The 19,446-nt window shown below is 43.5% G+C and overlaps 3 protein-coding genes across 7 annotated transcripts in view; 1 reads left to right on the top strand and 2 right to left on the bottom strand.

Moving 5' to 3' along the window:
* LOC117669164 (sulfotransferase 1C1-like) overlaps positions 1-3,685 on the bottom strand; it is a 41,345-nt gene extending 37,660 nt beyond the window's left edge. Inside the window, exon 1 of one of the 4 annotated variants that reach the window (XM_034423394.2) lies at positions 3,513-3,685. In XM_034423394.2, the coding sequence (XP_034279285.2) occupies positions 3,513-3,677 (165 nt within the window). In that variant the 5' untranslated portion in view covers positions 3,678-3,685. The remainder of the gene's footprint in view (positions 1-3,512) is intronic. The other 3 variants (XM_034423398.3, XM_034423400.3, XM_087891899.1) reach the window with 3 other exon arrangements.
* On the top strand, positions 927-15,770 carry LOC117669162 (uncharacterized). Of its 2 annotated transcripts, none has more exons than XM_034423393.3 (12): positions 927-1,211; positions 1,297-1,408; positions 2,826-2,919; positions 5,295-5,349; positions 5,606-5,746; positions 6,140-6,300; positions 6,422-6,520; positions 6,736-6,881; positions 11,628-11,802; positions 13,460-13,569; positions 13,650-13,734; positions 13,908-15,770. In XM_034423393.3, exons 1-12 carry the CDS (start codon positions 1,019-1,021, stop codon positions 13,962-13,964), a joined length of 1,428 nt encoding a protein of 475 aa, XP_034279284.2. In that variant the 5' UTR covers positions 927-1,018; the 3' UTR covers positions 13,965-15,770. The 2 variants fall into 2 exon arrangements, with proteins under 2 accessions (XP_034279284.2, XP_034279283.2); XM_034423392.3 differs by having other exon boundaries at positions 929-1,211; positions 13,457-13,569.
* Positions 15,771-15,827: 57 nt separating this feature from the next.
* On the bottom strand, positions 15,828-19,174 carry LOC148113954 (nuclear protein 1-like). The gene is made up of 3 exons (XM_087891902.1): positions 18,934-19,174; positions 16,898-17,050; positions 15,828-16,487 (listed from the first exon to the last, which is right to left on the bottom strand). The coding sequence occupies exons 1-2, from the start codon at positions 19,034-19,036 to the stop codon at positions 16,908-16,910; spliced, it is 246 nt and encodes an 81-aa protein (XP_087748028.1). The 5' UTR covers positions 19,037-19,174; the 3' UTR covers positions 15,828-16,487; positions 16,898-16,907.
* Between the last annotated feature and the right edge of the window lie 272 nt (positions 19,175-19,446).

Raw genomic sequence — 19,446 nt, forward strand, 5'->3', positions numbered from 1 at the left:
GCTTAAAGTGAAAAACGACATCTATATGCTACTAAAACCTTTGTTCCTATAATCTTTAACTAGATGAAACAGTGCATCAAAGGACAATTTTTGAATCAAAATATCTCAGATGGGCTAACTTACACAATGATTTAAAATTTGAGATCCATTATTCTCATGGAAATTTGGCAAATTTTATAAAACATTTTCTAACACTGGCCTGGATTCGTAGGATTTGGCCTGTGAGGACAAAGTGTTTGTTTAAGCTAGTGCTGTGGTCAAAAGATCAAGGTTACAATTTCTCAGTCCAATTTATAGAATTTATACCAGTTCTCTAATATAGTTCTTACCTTACCCACAATCCAAATCTTATATATCCCATCATAATCTAGAAGACATCAAATCAAAGAAGGTTATGAAGAGAACCAGGATTTTCTCTCTCTTTTGGCTCCTGACTGCTTGGACTAGTCCTTGCAGTTTCTTGACGAGATTTTGGAAGTGTTTTGCCATTGCCTTCATCCTAGAGTGACTGACCCAAGATCATATAGCTGGGTTCGTGTCTAAGGCAGGACTAGAACTCCCAGTCTCCTGGTTTCTGTTTGATGCCTTAACCACCATACCAACCTGGCTCTCTTTAGAGAGTCCTTTAGATAAAACATGAAAACTGCAACGGTTTGCACTACAAAAAATAACATTCGGGCAACTGCAACTGCCTGCATTAAAAACTATTCAAATGACTTCTAAAGACAACCCCACCACCACCAAGAAAGGAGGGAGAGGACCAATTTAAATGCACTGGCTCCTACGACTTTATGTTTCCACATTTGCATCATTTATTCGCGCTAAGCGTCCCCCAATAAGCCCGGTAGGATCAGGAACCGCAAATTTCTGCAGAGACCCATTTTCCATATAACCCCATTAGGTCCAGACGGGAAGGCTAAATGGCGCTTTCTGTGGCTACAAGGCATCATGGGAGTTGTAGTTCTGTGGTGTAGTGGCGACAGGCGTCGACCGAAAAACACGCTTTTGCGTCCGCGAAATGCCTTTCGGGAGTTGTATTTCTACATCTTCCCAGTCGCCTTTGCTGATTCCGTTGCCGCCAGAAACAATGCCAGGGAGCCGAAGTGGGAAGTCCCGAGAAGCCGCCAACCCCTCCGTTGAGGGTGGGACGGAGTTGGTGACAGAACGAGTCCTTCGGGAGGCCCACTCACTTTATGTTCACCCGGGTCATGGTGAGAGCTGAGGGGGATAGGATTGGCATGTTGTTCGGGGATAGAACAACATGCCAAGTGTCAGCCATTTCCTTTATATTCCCAGGTTTGGTGTCCATAGGAAAGCGCCTGGGCCTGACCCTGCTTCCCCCTCGCCGTAGAATCACTGTCATGGTGATGGGCAACCACAGTGCTGGGAAGAGCAGCTTTATCAACTGGTGAGCTGAAGGGCAATATCAGAAAATTGATCAAGGGAAGTCAACACTGAGAATGGCATCATTAGGATACGGAACCAAAGGTTGTTGGTATGAGGGCAGGGCATTCTGGGAAAATCCTAATTGAGGGGGTGATATGGTACATGGCATTCTGCAAAAAACCTGGAAAGTTATCCATAGTACGGATAATCTTTGATTTACGACCACAATTGAACCCAAAATTTATGTTGTTAAGTGGGACATTAGTTAAATGAGTTTTGCTCCACTTTACGACCTTTCTTGCCACGTTAAGTGAATCAGGAGCCTGAGTGGCGTAGGAGGCTAATGCCTCCTAAGGCAGCATTTAATATCCAGCTGGCTGCAATTATTATGAGTTCAATTCTCACCAGGCTCAAGGTCGACTCAGCCTTCCATCCTTTCTAAGGTGGGTAAATTGAGGACCCAGTTGTGGGGGCAATAAGCTGACTTTGTATAAATATACAAAAGTATGAAGGCTATTGCTTAACGCATTGTAAGCCGCCCTGAGTCTCCAGAGAAGGGCGGCATATAAATCAAATTAAAAAAAAAAAATCACTCTCCGGAGACTCAGGGCGGCTTACAGTGCGTTAAACAATAGCCTTCATACTTTTGTATATTTTATACAAAGTCAGCTTATTGCCCCCACAAACTGGGTCCTCAATTTACCTACCTTAGAAAGGATGGAAGGCTGAGTCAACCTTGAGCCTAGCAAGATTCAAACTTACTTTAATTGCAGACAGCTGGTGTTAAATTACAGTGCCTTTGTCTGCAGAGCTATCCATTTAATTGCAGACAAGTTGCAGGCAACCTGTAAGTTGTGGGAGAGTTTAGATCTTGCAGAAATTGTTGCTTCTAATTTATTTTAACTATAAAAAATGGTGAAATTGTTGTTTATTTGTTTCCATCGGTGATTAATAAGAGGTGTATTATATTGGGGAAAGACTTCCATTTAAAATGGCAGTCTGAAAAGCTGAATCTCTCAATAGCTCCTTTGAGAAAAAAAAAAACTCTCCACTCATATACTTCTGCCCAAGTTTATGTCAAAAGAAGTAATTCAAGGCTACCAAGAAAAGATGCATGAACAAAATGAATACAGTTTGTCAATTATACTGAATATTATCTGGAAGAGTTAATATTTTTACATCTAGTTTTAATACAGGGAGAGGGATTGTAATCCATGGACGCCTAAATTATTGTGTCATTGAGGCAAATGATGATGATGTAATGGAAGAACAAATGGGTGTTGAGACACTTGTAGCAATTTAGCAACCCAGGACATTTCAGGAAATTGACTCTGAATGTGTTGTAATACTGTACTTCCCACCATCAGTTCAGATTTGGCCATATTTGCACATAAAGAAGAAAAAGATTCTATCTTGGTTTTCTTAATGTATTTGTGCAGGTATGTAGAGGAACACATCCAACGTACTGGGGTTGCTATTGAGACTCAGGGCTTCACCTTCATCACCAGTGGAAATAAGCGAGAATCTCTCACGGTGAGATGTACAAAGACACTCATTTTTTGCATGTATTGCTATTATGGCTATTGCTATTTAACCAGTAACACTTGCCCTTCTTCAATATAGCAGCCACTGCCCTTCCTTCCAGGCAATCAATTCTTCCTGTCCTCCAGTTTTGTTTTGCTTTGTTTCATTTTCCTATCAGCAGCAAATCTACATGCAATCATTGAATAGGCTTACATAAAGATATTTAAAAGTTCCTCTCCCCACCCTCTACATTTCTCTCTCCCTTAAAAAAGTAGTGTAATCTAATTTTTTTTGCCACTGGTTCTGTGGGTGTGGCTTGGTGGGCATGGCTTGGTGGTCATGTAACTGGGTGGGCGTGACCAACTTATTTTTTACTTTTTAAAGATTTTTAACTAGTAAAAAAATGCTTTAAAAAGTAAAAAAAAGGTTCTGATGATCAGAACCTGACCAAACTGATCCTCCTCGCCAAGCCAGATCCAACGCCTCCTAGCCCCGAAGATTGCAAGCCTTTCCACCTTGGCCACCCAGTCTGGGAGATGATGGAGGATGGGGGGAGGGAGAGAAAGAAACAAAACGCTCTGCTGCTCCCCCTTTTCACTCACCCAGAGCTTTCTGCTGCGGATTTTCATGACTTGCTTCACGAGCCCGGGATTGTCTCCCTCGTCTTCCTTCCTCCTCCTCTCCAAGTGGAAAAATGCCAGGAGCAAGCAAATGCTTCTTTTGCACTTGCTCCTGGCGTTTTTTTTCATTTGTAAGGAAGCTTTCATACCTGTGAAGGCAAGTCTTGCTTCCTGTGCTAAAAACCTCACCAGTACTGCTGTGCCCACGGCTTGTGTGTGTGTGTGTGAATGTTGGGCATGGGCTGCTGCGAAAGACTAGGAGCAAAGACACACACACACACAGAGAGAGAGAGAGAGAGAGAGAGAGAGAGAGGCTTTAAAAGACTTTTAGAATGACTTGGGGCTCCTGGTTGGCCTCCAAAGAAAAGAGGAGTGAAGGCAGGATGGATTGGAGGGGTCATTTCCTTCCCCGCCCTTCCTCCGCACCGACATTCAGTGCAGCACACACACACATACAAAGGCTTTTAAAAGACTTTAGAACGACTCGGGGTTCCTTCTGGTTGGCCTCCAAAGAGAAGGGGAATGAAGGCGGGGATGGATTAAAGGGATGGATTCCCCAACTCTGGTTCAACTGGCTGGGGACAGGATGTCGGGCACAGACTGCTGCGAAAGATCACGAGCAAACGCGCACACACACACAAGCCATGTGCACAGTGGTACTGGTGAGGTTTTTAGTAAGCAGCACAAGAAGCCAGACTTCCCTTCACAAGTACAAAAGCTTCCTTACAAATGGAAAAACACCAGGAGCAAGTGCAAACAGAAGTGCTTGCTTGCTCCTGACGTTTTTCCACTTGGAAGATGGAGAGGAGGAGGAAGAAGAAGTTGAGGGGGACAATCCTGGGCGCCTGAAGCAAGGCATGAAAATCCGCAGCAGGAAGCTTGGGGTGAGTGAAAAGGGGGACCAGCTGAGCGCTTTGTTTCTCTGGAACCGGTAGTAAAAAAATGCTTAAAAAGTAAAAGAAAAAAAAAAGTTCCAACAATCACGCATCGTTCAGCTGATCCTCGGAACTTTTTTTTTTAAACTTTTTAAGCATTTTCTTTACTACCGGTTCTCTGGAAGTAAAAGCAGGAAGTAATGACGACCGGGCGGGTGGGCGGGGCCTCAAGCTGCCATCGCTACCAGTTCTCCGAACCACCAGCCATCATCGCTACCAGATTGGCCGAACTGGTCCGGACCGGGAGCATTTCACCCCTGCCTTAAAAAAGCTTAGGTTTATCCAATCTGCTGATGTTTTCTTCCTGCGCATGGGTAGTGCAGATTTGGTTGGGGAGCTACAATTCTAGCAGTCTTAATCACAATAAGCAGTGATAAGGAATGCAGAAAGTTGTGTTTCACAACATTTGGAGGGCCACACATTTCTCACCACCTAGACAATGCAGTGAGTTTGCTGGTGGTGTAGAACCAAGTATGTGACTTAGCTCCTAGTATAGGGTCACATGTTATTCAGATGTTTGGACTTTCAAACATTACTTCAGACAGGCATATTTTACGTGTCCAAAGAGAAAAATGCATGAGACACAATAAAATTAATATTTAATTAATTCAATTGTAATAAGTTGCACTTATTTTTGTCCTGGGCCCATCTAGCTTTTGAGCATACACACTGACATCCCACATAAAAGATCAAAGGCAACCTTCAGCCTTGAAATAGTTGTGCACACTTGCTAAATAGAATTTGTCTAATGACTTTAAAAGCTATCTGCTACAGCCATAGTAATATCACGTATGCTAAAGTCTTCTGTTTCTCCACTCCTTTTCTGCAGGGCAATGCTACACTCCACCTCTACCCTCATTTTCAGATTTTGCAGAACTTCAAAGGTTAGTTGCAGACTGAAGATAAATCAACTTTTAATTCAGAACAGTGCTGTGTGGCCTGAATGACTATTGCCTTTGATCAGGAAGCTGACATTTAAAAGTTGGGGTAATTGATCATTGACAGCTTGCCTGTAACAATGCATGTAGATAATGGTGTCTGGTTTTAGGATTATTAGAAGGAAAATATGGTGTTTGTTGTCTGTTAATGGCAAGAAGCTGCTAGTAAATTTTAACATTCTGCTCTTTATCATTCATTTAGGAGTGCCAGAATACATGAGTACTGAGATTTGTACCGCCAAGCAGAAACAATTTCCTCTGATCACTTTTCTTGATACTCCTGGCTTGGTGGATGGTGATATGAAATACCCTTTTGATGTGGAGAGAGCACTGATCTGGTTTGGTGAGTATAGCTTCAGGAAATAGTCTTGGTTCCTGAAGAAGGATTCTATTAAATAGGAGCCTGGCCTCAGGAAGTCTTGAAAACACGTTTCCCAAGTCATCCTAGCCCTCAAAACGAAATAGATGTGTGTGCCCGAGAAAGGTTGAATCAGAAGATGGATTAATATAGATAAACCAGGAATGGTTTCAGTCTTAGGAAAAATCCTTGAAAGAGTTATTTTAGGATCTGGAAGAAAATACAGGTATAGTGATGGGAGAACAGATTTTAGCATAGGGCATTTTCTACTGTAGTAGCTCTTAGCTTGAAAGAAATTGTTTACTGATTTATTATTTCCATATGAATTTTCTCCCATGTTATATAGCACTCTATATAATCCCTTGTAATCTTGTTCAGGTCAACTCTGCGATCTCATCCTGGTCTTCTTTGATCCCATGGGGCAGGCTCTTTGCAAACGCACCTTAAATATAGTGGAGAAGATCAATGAAGAGCATGGCGACAAGTTACACTTTTATCTGAGCAAAGCTGATGAGGCAGGCACTGAGGGTGACCGACAGGTAGAAAGTCTCCCATGGATAACGGGATGGGGAATGGCCCTCTCATGGAACAGAATGAATTAAGAATGGCAGATTGTAAAATCATGTGTGTGTGTGTGATCTTTTTCTTTTTGTCTGACAGAGAGTGTTGATGCAAATTGTTCAAGAACTTTGTAAACGCCCTGGCCTCAATAAATGTGGGTTTGACATGCCTACGATTTACATTCCCAGCCCCAATAAGGTGAGTGACAAGCTTGCAGTTATTTTAGATATAAGATGGAAGCAGAAGCCATAATTAATCCAGACTTCTGGAAGGATGGGTGAGCCTTGGGATGGATGGAAGAGAAAAGCTTGTTGGTCAGCGGCTTATGAGGATGTGGAACAAATTGGGACTGAAAATAGGATACTGATAGATTCTCTGCAAAATTGTGATATGGGTTTTGCACTCACCTATAGTTGAGTCGGTGTGTTAATCAGATTGAGGAGGTCTGTCACACAATTGAGAAGACCATCAGCCAGACTGTGCAGCATACACTGAATACTTTGGAAAGGGATTGCCGGCTCATTGAAGAGGCCACACAGCGTTTGCTAGAGGATGACAAGTAAGAACATAGCATTGTGGGAATGGGAGACTTGACATCTGAGAGGTCCTACTATTTACAACAAAAGAGGGATAGTATATCAGATTAATTAATTAATTAATTAATTAATTAATTAATTAATATAAATTGAGAACTGGGTGGAAAATTCTGAGTTGACAGCCGTTGAGAGAGAAATAAAGGATTGCTGTGGAAGGAAAATTGAGTAGAAAGTGAGTAGAAAATGTACTGAAAGCATGCTGTTAAGCTATTAGCTTGACCTACCGTATTTTCCGGCGTATAAGACGACTTTTTAACCCAGGAAAATCATCTCAAAAGTCGGGGGTCGTCTTATACGCCGGGTACCTGAATCTGAGTTGCTGGCGCTGACCGATGACACTTTGGGAGCGCCGGCAACATTGAGGGGAAGCTGTACTCCGAATTAGTTCCAACCTACAAGAGGTGCCAGGCAGTGCGTGGCCCACGAGAAAGGAACGCGTCCCCACTCTACCCCGGAATTCGGGTCACCTTCCTTCCTTTCCCAGCAGTCCACGGTGAAAGCGGCGGCGCGGTCGACCTGGGCCAGTGCCTTGCACACCTGGCTCTGAGTCTCCATTATGAGAAGCTCCATGCGACTTCGCATGTCTCCGCCCCAGTCGCGCAGCTCTCACAATCCGCTCACCGGAGGAGCCATGAAGTGCTCGCACCGCCTTGCCAGATCTTCCTCATCCTCCTTTCCCCACGGCTTTTCCCGTTGTAATTGCTGCTGCTGCTGCCGCCGAGGCTGCTCCTTCATCTCCGCCCACCGCACCAGACCCAGCCCGGCCAGCACCGCCGTGGCTCCCGCAGTCCAAGCAGATCGGCACCTGGGCTCGCAGGCGAAGGGTGGGAGTGCGCAGCGATCGACGCCGATTGCTGCCACCCACCATCGCCCGAACGGGAAGAACCGCCCGGCAGTGATTCCAAGGAGCCCGAAGCGAACATCCTGGAGCAGCACGGGCTGGCCCAGAGGCTTAAACCCCGGGAGCCCAGGTGCCGAACCCCGCACAGCAGAAAAGACATAACAGCCGGTGCCCAGTTCCTTCTGCAGCCATCCGGATCAGCGTCCGGGCTCGCAGGCAAAGGGTGGGAGTGCGCAGCGCATTTTCCTGGCTTGGCGCCGATCCGGACGGCTGCAGAACGAACTGGGCACCGGCTGTCATGTCTTTTCTGCTGTGCGGGGTTCGGCACCTATGCTCCCGGGGTTTAAGCCTCCGGGCCAGCCCGTGCTGCTCCAGGATGTTAGCTTCGGGCTCCTTGGAATCGCTGCCGGGTGGTTCTTCCCGTTGGGGCGATGGTGGGTGGCTGCGAGCCTGGAAGAGGTGGTGAAATGCAGAGCAATACCTCGTGGGGAAGGAGTCCGCCGTGGCTCCCGCAGTCCAAGCGACGCCGATCGCTGCCACCCACCATCGCCCCAACGGGAAGAACCGCCCGGCAGCGATTCCAAGGAGCCCGAAGTGAACATCCTGGAGCAGCACGGGCTGGCCCGGAGGCTTAAACCCCGGGAGCATAGGTGCCGAACCCCGCACAGCAGAAAAGACATGACAGCCGGTGCCCAGTTCGTTCTGCAGCCGTCCGGATCAGCGTCCGGGCTCGCAGGCAAAGGGTGGGAGTGCGCAGCGCATTTTCCTGGCTTTCTTACCTTAGCTCAGAGGTGGGGGGTTAAACAACCCTTTCACAGGGGTTTTGATGGTGGTGCACTACAGAAAAACGAGTGCAGCCCTTGCCATCCGGAATGAATGGTGCTGTTGTGGCGGTGGGGGAGGGGGCGGCAGAAGCGGGAAGAAGCGGCGTTTGCGATGGCTGGAAGCTGTGGGAGTGAAGCACAACTTTCATTTGTACGGCAGCAGCATTCCGCCTTGGTATATTTGTGTCAGGAGTGGCGCAAGGCAGCCTTTGTTTCCTGCTGCCTGGGACTCAGAGTGGTAAATGGTGTCTGATCCGGAGAGCTGCTGGATTTTGCTCTCTAATCCGGATGCCAAATTGGCCCCCTGCAAACTCTCGTCTCTCAAGGAGCGCTCCCTGAAGCGGAGCTGGAAACTTTGGTTGGACTGCTTGAGAGAGGAGAGCTTGCAGGGGGGCGATCTGGTGTCTGCAATGGAGAGCGGCACCCGGCTTTTTCTCTCCGCTATAAGAGCGCTGTAAGAACGGCAGCCCTCATCTCCTAATGTTTGGGACTCGGAGCGGTAAATGGTGACTGGTCCGGGGAGCAGCTGGATTTTGCAGTCCCAAGCATTAGGAGATGAGGGCTGCCGCTCTTACAGCGCTCTTACAGCGGAGAGAAAAAGCCGGATGCCGCTCTCCGTTGCAGACACCAGATCGCCCCCCTGCAAGCTCTCCTCTCTCAAGCAGTCCAACCAAAGTTTCCAGCCCCGCTTCAGGGAGCGCTCCTCGAGAGACGAGAGTTTGCAGGGGGCCGATCTGGCATCCGGATTAGAGAGCAAAATCCAGCAGCTCTCCGGATCAGACGCCATTTACCGCTCTGAGTCCCAAGCAGCAGGAAACAAAGGCTGCCTTGCGCCGCAAATATAGCAAGGCAGAATCCTGATGCTGCACTTTCAGCAGACAGATGAGGGCTTCCTTGGCCATCGGCTGGTGCAAATATACCAAGGCGAATGCTCATGCCGCACAAGTTCAAGTAGTGCTTCGCTCCCACACTTCTTCCGGCCCTCAGTCTCTCAGGGAGATGCTTGACTTCCTCTCAGCCCCAAGACACTGGCTGGCCCATGAGATGAGAGAGAGAGAGAATGAGAGAGAAAGAGAGAATCAGAATGAGACAGAGAGAGAAAGAGACAAAGAATGAAAGAGAGAGAAAGACAGAATGAAAGAGAATGAGAGAAAGAGACAGAGAGAATCAGAGAGAGAGAATGAGAGACAGAGAAAGAGACAGAATCAAAGAGAACCAAAGAATCAGAGAGAGAATGAGAGAGAGGGAGAGAAAATGAAAGAGAATCAGAATGAGAGAATCAGAATGAGAGGGAGAGAGTGGGGAGAGAGAGAAAGAGGGGGAGAGAGAGAGAAAGAATGAGAAAGAGGGGAGAGAAAGGGAAAGAGTGGGGGAAAGAAAGAATGAGAAAGAGAGGGGGAGAGAGAAAGAATGAGAGAGGGGGGAGAGAGAAAGAGAGAATGAGAAAGAGTGGGAGAGAAAGAAAGAGAGGGAGAGAGAGAGAAAGCGAAAATGAGAGAGAGAGAAAGAATGAGAGAGAAAGAGTGGGAGACAGAGAGAGAGAGAGACAGAGAGGATGGAGAGTGCCTGAAGGACCCCATCCCGTACTGGGAGTCCAGGTGCTTCAGCAAGCGGGGCACTGGATTCGTATTAGTGGTCTGCGAAATTTAAAATTATGAAGTTGGTGGTCCCTGAGGTCCAAAAGGTTGGGGACCCCTGGCCTAAAACCATCGGAAAACACATATTTTTGATGGTTTTAGGAATAACTTTATCGTTGGGGGTCACCACAACATGAGGAACTGTATTAAAGGGTCGCGGCATTAGGAAGGTTGAGAACCACTGCCTTAGCTGCTTGCCTTGCTTCGCTTGCCTGAATCCATTCCATCAGCAAGCAACTCCCTGCCTGCAATCAAGCAGGCAGGGAGTTGTGGACTTCAACTCCCAGAATTCCTCAGCCAGCAAAACAAAGCTGGCTGAGGAATTGTGGGAGTTGAAGTCTACAAGTCTTAAAGTTGCCAAGGTTGGAGACCCCTGTTCTATTGGGTACGTAAGTTTTTTTCCCCTTTGGGATCTTTAAAAAAAAATAGTTAATTGGGTTTTTTTTAAGTTCTTTTTTAGACCTAGCCATTTAAAGTTTAGGAAGTTTTAAATTTAGCTTTCATATAAAAATAAAAATAAAATAAAATAAAACAATATTTGTGCAGCTTTCTGAGATTTAGTGTGTTTCTGTAGTGTTTCACTCTAACTACACAAACACACAAAATCTCACAAAGCTGTATGTGGAATTTTGTGTGTGTAAAGTGTGAAAGTTGGGTTTTTGGGCTTTTTGTGGCTGTGTGAAGTTCCTGCTTGTTGCAGGGGCCATTTTGGGTCTAGCACAGCTACTTTTACATTGTGGATGAGCCAGTTGTGTTGTGTTGTGTTGTGTTGTGTGTGTGTAAAGCGTGAAAGTTGTTTTTTGGGGCTTTTTGGGGCTGTGTGAGGTTCCTGCTTGTTTCAGGGGCCATTTTGGGTCTAGCACAGCTGCTTTTACATTGTGGGTGAGCCAGTTGATGTTTTTTTAATTTTTATTTGGTGTGCGTTGGAAGAGGGGTAGTCTTATACGGCGAGTATAGCCCAAACCCTATATTTTAACAGGAAAAGTAGGGGGTCGTCTTATACGCCCAGTCGTCTTATACGCCGGAAAATACGGTATCTCAAAGGGTTGTTGTGTAATTTACAGCACAGTCTTGCTCACATTTACTTGGAAATAAATCCCACAGAAATGAAGCATTATAAGTGCCTTGAGTTGTAATGTAGACTAATAATCTAGACTCTTTTAAAGGAAGGCTGGTTACATATTCAACTATTTCAAATGTAATAAGGACTGGAAGGTTCTGGCTGCTGACCTTCATTTTAAAAGGAGTGAGAAGATTATAGTTAGAGAAAAAAAGTCCTAGGAAACTAATATCTGGGAGAGTTTTGAAGATAGTAAGCTATTTCTAGGGGAATGTGGGATTTAATGTTATTCAGCTAAATTTCTTCCCGAATCCTACATGCTGACTTTCACTTTTTCTGTTACTCAGAGAGGCCAGAAACAGCAACTTCCATGCTTTCTTCCGTGGGATGCTTCTGGGCATACCAGGTTGCCTATTGCCTATTTTTCTTCTTCTGACATTGATATTTGGCACAACATTTGCTCGCCAACTGTGGACCTTGGTCTTGGGGGAGAAGCAAAGCCAGGCCCTGGAACTATACATAGTGAGTATTTTGGTGTCTGTACCTTAGGGTCCCGAAAGCACCCTTTTCTCACTTTACACTTTACCTCTCAGTTAAGCCTTGTTCTTTTTTGCATAGAAAAAAATGGTGCAGGACATTGGAGTCCATAACCTTAAGAGTCTCAGCTTTCATGTCTTGAGGGTGTGGGAAACAGGTTTTTCTAGCCTCACATCCATAAAGCAACACAAGCTGATGGATAGAGTTTTAAAGCATACAGCTTCTAAAATCTGCAGAAGAGAGAAAAACAGCACAAATCTAAGGAACCTGTGTTATACACTAATAATTAAAAATGTCCCACAATTGCAAAATTCAGAATCCTGGATCTATCTATCTATCTTTCTTTCTTTCTTTCTTTCTTTCTTTCTTTCTTTCTTTCTTTCTTTTCTTTCTTTTCTTTCTTTCTTTTCTTTCTTTTCTTTCTTTCTCTCTCTCTCTCTCTCTCTCTCTCTCTCTCTCTCTCTCTCTCTCCCCCCCTCCCTCCCTCCCTTCCTTCCTTCCTTCCTTCCTTTCTTGCAGGAGAAATATGTAGTAATCAAGTTTCTAATTCTTACACCAATAGAAATAGAAATGTCTAAAGCTTGCTGTAAGTAGAACAGATGATAGCCTAAAGCAGGGGTATCAAAGGCAAAGTCCGCGGGCGGGATTTGGTTGGATCTGGCCCGCAGATCATCCTGGTCTACCCAGTACGAAGAGGAAAGATCAGGCCAACGTAGCTTTGGCCCGGTCTACCCAATGCAAAGAGGAAACATGCCAGCAGTTTGGAGAGTGGTATCAAGCTGGCCACACCCAGCCAGTTGGCCACACCCATGCAGTCAGCCATGCCCCTCCCTCCCCGAGGTCAACCACAGCCCTGATGTGGCCCTCAATGAAATTGAGTTTGACATCCCTGGCCTAGAGTAATAGGATAACAGTGCAAAGTATAACTTCATGATTCATTGTGTAACTAGCAAAACCACAGTTGAATAACCTTTATTTCTCTTGTCTTCCTTCTTTAAATTTATGAAGTTTTGGCTGTGGTTGGGGAAGTCTAGAAACAATCATTTAGAGAATGCCTTTTTGTTATTGATAGTTGCTGACTACTTTAATTATAGTTAAGATGTGTGCATATATACAGGTAGTTCATGACATATGACCACAACTGAGCCCAGAATTTGTGTTGCTAAATGAGAAGTGTATTGTGAGTTTCCCATTTTACGACCTTTCTTGCTACACTTGCTACACTTGTTAAGTGAATCACTTTAGTTGTTAAATTAGTAACAATTAATTGAATCTGGATTCCCCCTTAACTTTGCTGGTCAGAATGTTGCAAAAGAGAATCACATGACCCCAGGACACTGCAACCATCATAAATATGAATCAGTTGTCAAGCATGTAAATCACTTGACTATGGGGATACTGCAACAGTTGAAAGTGTGAAAAATGGTCATAAGTAATTTTGTTCAGTGCTGTTATAACTTCAAACGGTCACTAAGTGAACTGTAGTAAATTGAGGATTACCTGTACATTATTGCCATAGAATTCAGATATTGTTGTCAGAAATGTATTTTTATATTATTATTTTCTTAAAAAGTGGATAAACTTATATTTTCCTCAGCTAACATCAAGTATACCATTTATTCTTAATCCTAATTTTCAGCAGCCGGTTGCATCAATATGGAGGCTTGTCCCTGAAGATCAAACCTTAACAGTATTTTTTGGCCTTCTCTTCCTCTCGATTCTCTTCCTACTCTTGGCCAACTACACTCTCAGGTAAGAGCATTCCTGTTTACCAGGAAGGGTTGTTCATTATATTTCTTATAATGTTCCTTTGTATCTTTTGCCCCACTTAGAATGAAGCCCACTCTCTCCAAAAAGCAGAAGCGGCAGCTGGAAGATCGACGGGATTACGTGTTGGATGTGGTCTTGGCTAAGAAGGTTAATTCTTTGGGAACTTGGATGGGGTGGTTTGAAGTTGTGCCATGAGGCCTGGTACTTATTTTGTAGGAACTAAGTGGGCAGGGATACGAATCCTGTTTGGATTCTGTGGTGGCCAGAGAAAGGGGTTGACTAGCGCAGCAAATTTTAAAAATTACACTGTTTCTCTGCAGAGAAAGCTGTATGAGGAATACCTTCGACAGAGCATTGGTGAACAGGACTTGAGCTGAAATCAGCCTATTCTGAAGAGATTCCATGCCCCTCTTCTCCCCACTGCCCTCCATCAATACCCAGAGAAGAGCATTTACAACGGCAAGCTGTCGAAGTCTAGTTGATCCAATCCAGTTGCCATTTCTTTCACACCAGTTGGATAGGGATGGCATCCTGGGGCCTTTTGAACCGTGACTAACCATACTTCTAATGTCCTACATCTGAAAGGATTGATTTTTATTTTTATTTTTATTTTTATTTTGCTAATCTGTTTGCTGCCTGTGGATAGAATGATGTTTTTAGACTTAGGAGGGGACTGTAGCGGCAAATATTAACTCTGCATCCAGCTGAACTTGGCTCCTGGTTTTAGGGATGGTAGAGCCTTGCCCGATGTTAAAATAGGCAACTTTATAAACCAGTGATCTGCTTTGTTGGCTCCAATCATAATGGGTAGATATATTTGCATCAAGATGTAATGGGCACCATTTCTGGATTGCTGCCTTAGTCACTCAGTGATCTAAAGTGACAGTTCACATAAACTTATGCTAAATATAGCATAATTTTATCTGTCATTTGTAGAATACCTCATATTTCTAAATGTACCAGCATGCTACGGGCATGCAGATGACTGTATTCCCTTCCATTTCAAGCAAGTGCCTTTATGTGACCATCTCTTGGGAGTTCCTGGTAACAGTCTCTTCATTGTTTGGTCATAGCCCAACCAATGCCAGTATATACTTAACACTGTGAGATTTCCCCAAACCTGTGACCTTCTAGGCTTTATAATTTATTCAGCATCCCATGGAACACACTGGGAACCCCAAGCCAGCTTTTCCTCCAATGCCAGGAAGTATAAGTTATGCTGAAAAGAACCCACTGTTTTGGCCAGTACAGCTCACTTGATTTCACTGCCCTGCATTCATCAATTCTGGGATACCGCCATTATCATGGCTGTATCTAGAAACAACACTTTGCTGACTCTTCTGAAATGCTATGTATTAAGTCCTTCTGAAGTTAGACTTCAGTTCCCATCAGCCTTAAGCAAAATAATGTAGTTCATCACAGGGCTGTGGAGTCGGGAGATAAATGTTCCGACTCCGACTCCTCAGTTTTTTGTACTTCTGACTCCGACTCTGACTCCGGTCTTTATTCTTACAGTAGAGAAGTCATTAATTATAACTTTTTGTGAATTGGGACATTTAAACTTGCTTTTTTTAAAATTCCAATCTAAATTTAGTAGGAGTCAGAGTCGGTGCATTGTTTGCTGACTCCGACTCCAGGTACCCAAAATTTCCTCCGACTCCGACTCTGACTCCGACTCCACAGCACTGGTTCATCATGTTATAGAGGTGACATTACTGTGCAGAATTTTTAACAGGGTCCTTTATAGTAAGTACAACAAAAGAAATTAACTTCTGGCTTCAAGTTGAACAAGAATTTTCTATTTGGGGATAGGAAAACAGTTGACCCATATTACCCTGACTGATAATCCATTAAGATAATTTTGGTAGCTCTTTATCCTCTGTTCCCTATCAAATTGAGGGGGGTGGGGGAATTGGTTTGCATTGTCTTTGCTTCTCTGCAAGCTCTTTTATCTTATTGGCATGAATTTCTGGAGAGTGGCAGAGATGGAGGTTGACAAACCACATTAAATATTTGCCAGAAGTTATTTAACATTTATTAGAATGCATCTTTTCTTGGGGCATTGAACTGACCTGAAATCAAAGGATTAATTTTTTATGCCATGTGCACCAGTAAATACTGCCAACATACTTCGGAAGGGTAGAGGGGGGGATTTGACTATTTAATAAAAGCTTATTGTAAAATCTGCCTAGTTCTCTTCTTTCTGTTCACCGTGAAAGTCTATGCTTCATTTCAAATAATTGTGAGAAAACAGTTTAGCCAATTTTATTTAGCATGAAAAAACACAAATGTGCATCTTAAGGAACTAAAGATTGAACATAATGCTATTCCCTCTAATATAGGTTTTTCTTGATCCATTCTTCTGCCCACTCCCCATTTCCCTAATTTATTTAAGGTTAGCATTGCTACAAACTCATTTTCCACCATACTATAAAGTTTACTCATCTATTTTCACCCCTTTTTAAAGAGAAAAACAAACAAAAAACCTGGGCTACTATTAATAACAGCATTTATAGATGAATCTATTCCTCCTTCAGGATAAGTTTCAAAATTATTTAAGACATCACAATATCCTGTGATGTGATATAAGTGGAAAGGAAGATTGAAGAAAAAAAGAGTAAGCTTAGGAGAACTATTTGCTTTTCCAAGCCTAAGTACAATCATTCCATTTCCTTTTCCAGAGTGAATAACGATTAAGGCAGTTTTCTTTTTTCCCCTGATGGTTTTGGGATGAATTGCAGCCTTCACTTTCACTCGCTCCTAATGTGAGCCATAAGACTGTTTACCATCTTCCATAATTCAAGAAGCCACCAAATTACATGGCGTCCATCCGTCAGTCTCTGTATCCTCGTCGACATTGCCATGGTGTCCAGAACCTGAATAGCAAACCAGATTCAGAGCTGGCAAGAGAGGAAAGAAAATGGTGAGTGATGGGTACAGCTTCTACCTTGGGAGGAAAAAAAAATGTTTGCCGCCCCCATATGATAAAAATGGTTTAAGAAAGGTGTCCAACCTTGCAATTTTTAAGACTTGTGGACTTCAACTCCCAGAATTCCTCAGCCAGCATGGCTGGTTGGGGAATTCTGGGAGTTGAAGTTCACAAATCTTAAAAGTTGCCAAGATTGGATACTCTTGGTTTAAGAGAATAAATATATATATATTGCATTTGATATGTGGCTGTATGTCCTCCCTCTGCAAGGAAAGCAGCCCCACCAAACTCTACCAATTTGTGAAGGGACAATCACTTGTGGTTAAAACTCTTGACATTAGTGGAATTTATTTATTTCAGTCAAGCCATGCACTGGCTTACCTTCATTTTTTCATTTTTTGGAGGTGGTTGCCTTTCGCTTCTGCTCTGTGCGTTGCAGCTTCAAAACGATCTTGCGCTCATGGCCACCAGGATTTGGGCGATTTGTATGATCCTCAGCCTCTTTCTTGGATCGGCCTTTGCGTGAAGAGCCACCTAGGGATACCCCAGAACAACAGTTACTTACTTACGGCCATTGAGACTCGCTCTTGTATAAATCCAGTAGATAATCAACAGTTTATTATCAACTTCAGCCTCTCACTATCTATTAAAGTAGGAGTAGCAAGAAGAGCCCAGGATGTCAAAAAAAGTCAAGATGGCAACCATCACTACATGATCAAAACAGCTACTTTTTACATGCATTGCATACCACCTTAATTTATTCCTTTTGCAATCAGCAACCTTTCCCTTTTCACCCTTGTCTTAGCAAAGAGTAAGAACTATTGTGAAATTTTGGTGCATAATCTTTAGACCCCATGAAAAAGTGTTCTAGCTCTCTGGAAAAACTTGGCTCCATATCTACTAAAATAAAATTTTAAGAGGGTTATTTTTAGGGTTTGTGGTTGCCAAACTTTACAAGCCAATACTAATTTGAGGATAATGTTTTAGAAAGGATAATAATAGCTTTGAGCAGAAAGTTTCCACTAAAATAAATTGTCAGGGCTTGTTTTTGGCCATATAGTAGGTCCGTGCCTATGTAGAAAATCTGGCTGGAACTTTTTGATGTGCACTAGAGTTTATTTTTCTTTGGCTTCTTTTAAAATGCAAAAGCAAATTCAGGAAGCTATGACTTTTTAAAAAAATTGATGGGATGAAAAAACAGGCTATTATTTTTTGTTAAGAATTCAGCAACTTGGAAGCTGGTGGTTTTTTTTCCAGTCACTAGAGCTAAAACATAAATTATGTATTTATTTTTAGCAAGGGCATGTTTGCCAGCCATTGTGGGAATCATGTGCCAGGCACACACAAATCTGTAAGCAATGCCAGCAAAGTCCCTGCGTGTCTGTGGCTATAAAACCAAACTGGGACTTTTAACAGCTTGTAGCTGAGTAAGAGAAAAACCTAATAAACCATTTGGTTAATTAGCCCACAATGCCTGGGTTTACGTACAATACTAACCAAATCCAAGAATCTGGAGAGTATCTTAGTTCACAAATTTTGTGAAGTCATAATTTATTTAGCTATCCAATTGTCAGATTGTGAAGCCAAGGTATGGTTGGCCCACAAGGTTTCAGAAATAGTTTAATATTTATTATTATGCAAGTTCTTTCAACTAACTCCTTGGTGTATAATAGAGCTGTGAGTATTTTTCACCTAGATTAGTATGTATTAAAGCAATTTTGTAGAGATTCACGTTTCTGTGTTATGGGCATGGTGTTTATTACAATAGGCTTGAAGGTGAAATCTGACATCTAATCGGAAAGACAAATTCCAGATTAAAATTTCAGAACAGAACCAGAAAGACGGCTAAGAAAATAATATCTTCAGACCCCTCACATCCTGAACAGTACAGAATAACAGAGTTGGAAGGGATCTTGGAGGTCCTCTAGTCCTACCCCCTGCTCAGGCAGGAAACCCTATAGTATTTCAGACAAATAGTTGTTCTATCTCTTCTTAAAAACTTCCAGTTTTGGCGCATTCACAACTTCCGGAGCAAGTTGTTCCACTGATTGTGAATTTGATTAATTTCACGTTAATGCAGTTTACAAAACAGGCAATCTCGAATGTGGGAGCGATTACAATGTAAACACAGGCATGCGACGCAAGCTGCGATGATGTAATGTACACCTGACTCACCTACCTCTTCTCCTCCTCCTTCCCACGCTCTCCACGGGTGTCCTATCCAACATTAAACGACGCCACCTCCCACTTGCTAACGCCCAAGCTGTTCGGGGTTTTTTTTTTCTGTGCCCTTTTTTTGGGGAGATTTGTTGATCGGTCCCTTCAAAGCTCCGATTTTTTTAAATTCTAACTTACTTTAATTTTTTTCCCCTCTCATCTCTGGATCCCACATCTGGCAGCTCTGGCAGCGCACTTACCGCTGTATCTGTCGGTCAAGCTGTAGAAATCGTACTGATCAAAGTATTCCACCTCGAAAGCGGTCGGGCGCAGCTTCTCGGCTTGGACGAAGGAAGTGGACATGATGAGACGTCTCTTGCTTCCAGATGGCGGAGAAGAAAACAGCCAGGGGCGATGAGGCAGCGACAACCGATCTTCCAAACTTGTTTGTTTGGGGGGGAACTGGATGTCTAGGTATACATATATCTTTTTCCGAGAACGCCCACAATTGCATCAGCTTTCCCCACCCCTTAAAGCTGCAGGCAAGAAAACAGCCCAGCTGATGCAATGGCAGATAAACAGATGTCAAGCCAATACTGTATTTGAGTTTAGCTTCAGATAACTGTCCTCAGCCAAGGACGAAGAAAAAAACGCATTCTTAACACATAAGGTTTTATTAAAACCTTGTTTGAGAACAACCAAAAAAGGCAAAAGATTCCTCTGTAAGACCCATACAAGTAGAGCTGACACTATTTTAAAGAGTTTCTGCTTCT

The sequence above is a fragment of the Pantherophis guttatus genome, chromosome 4 (assembly GCF_059756535.1).
Source record: "Pantherophis guttatus breed Tessera chromosome 4, ASM5975653v1, whole genome shotgun sequence".
Classification (NCBI taxonomy): Eukaryota; Metazoa; Chordata; class Lepidosauria; order Squamata; family Colubridae; genus Pantherophis; species Pantherophis guttatus.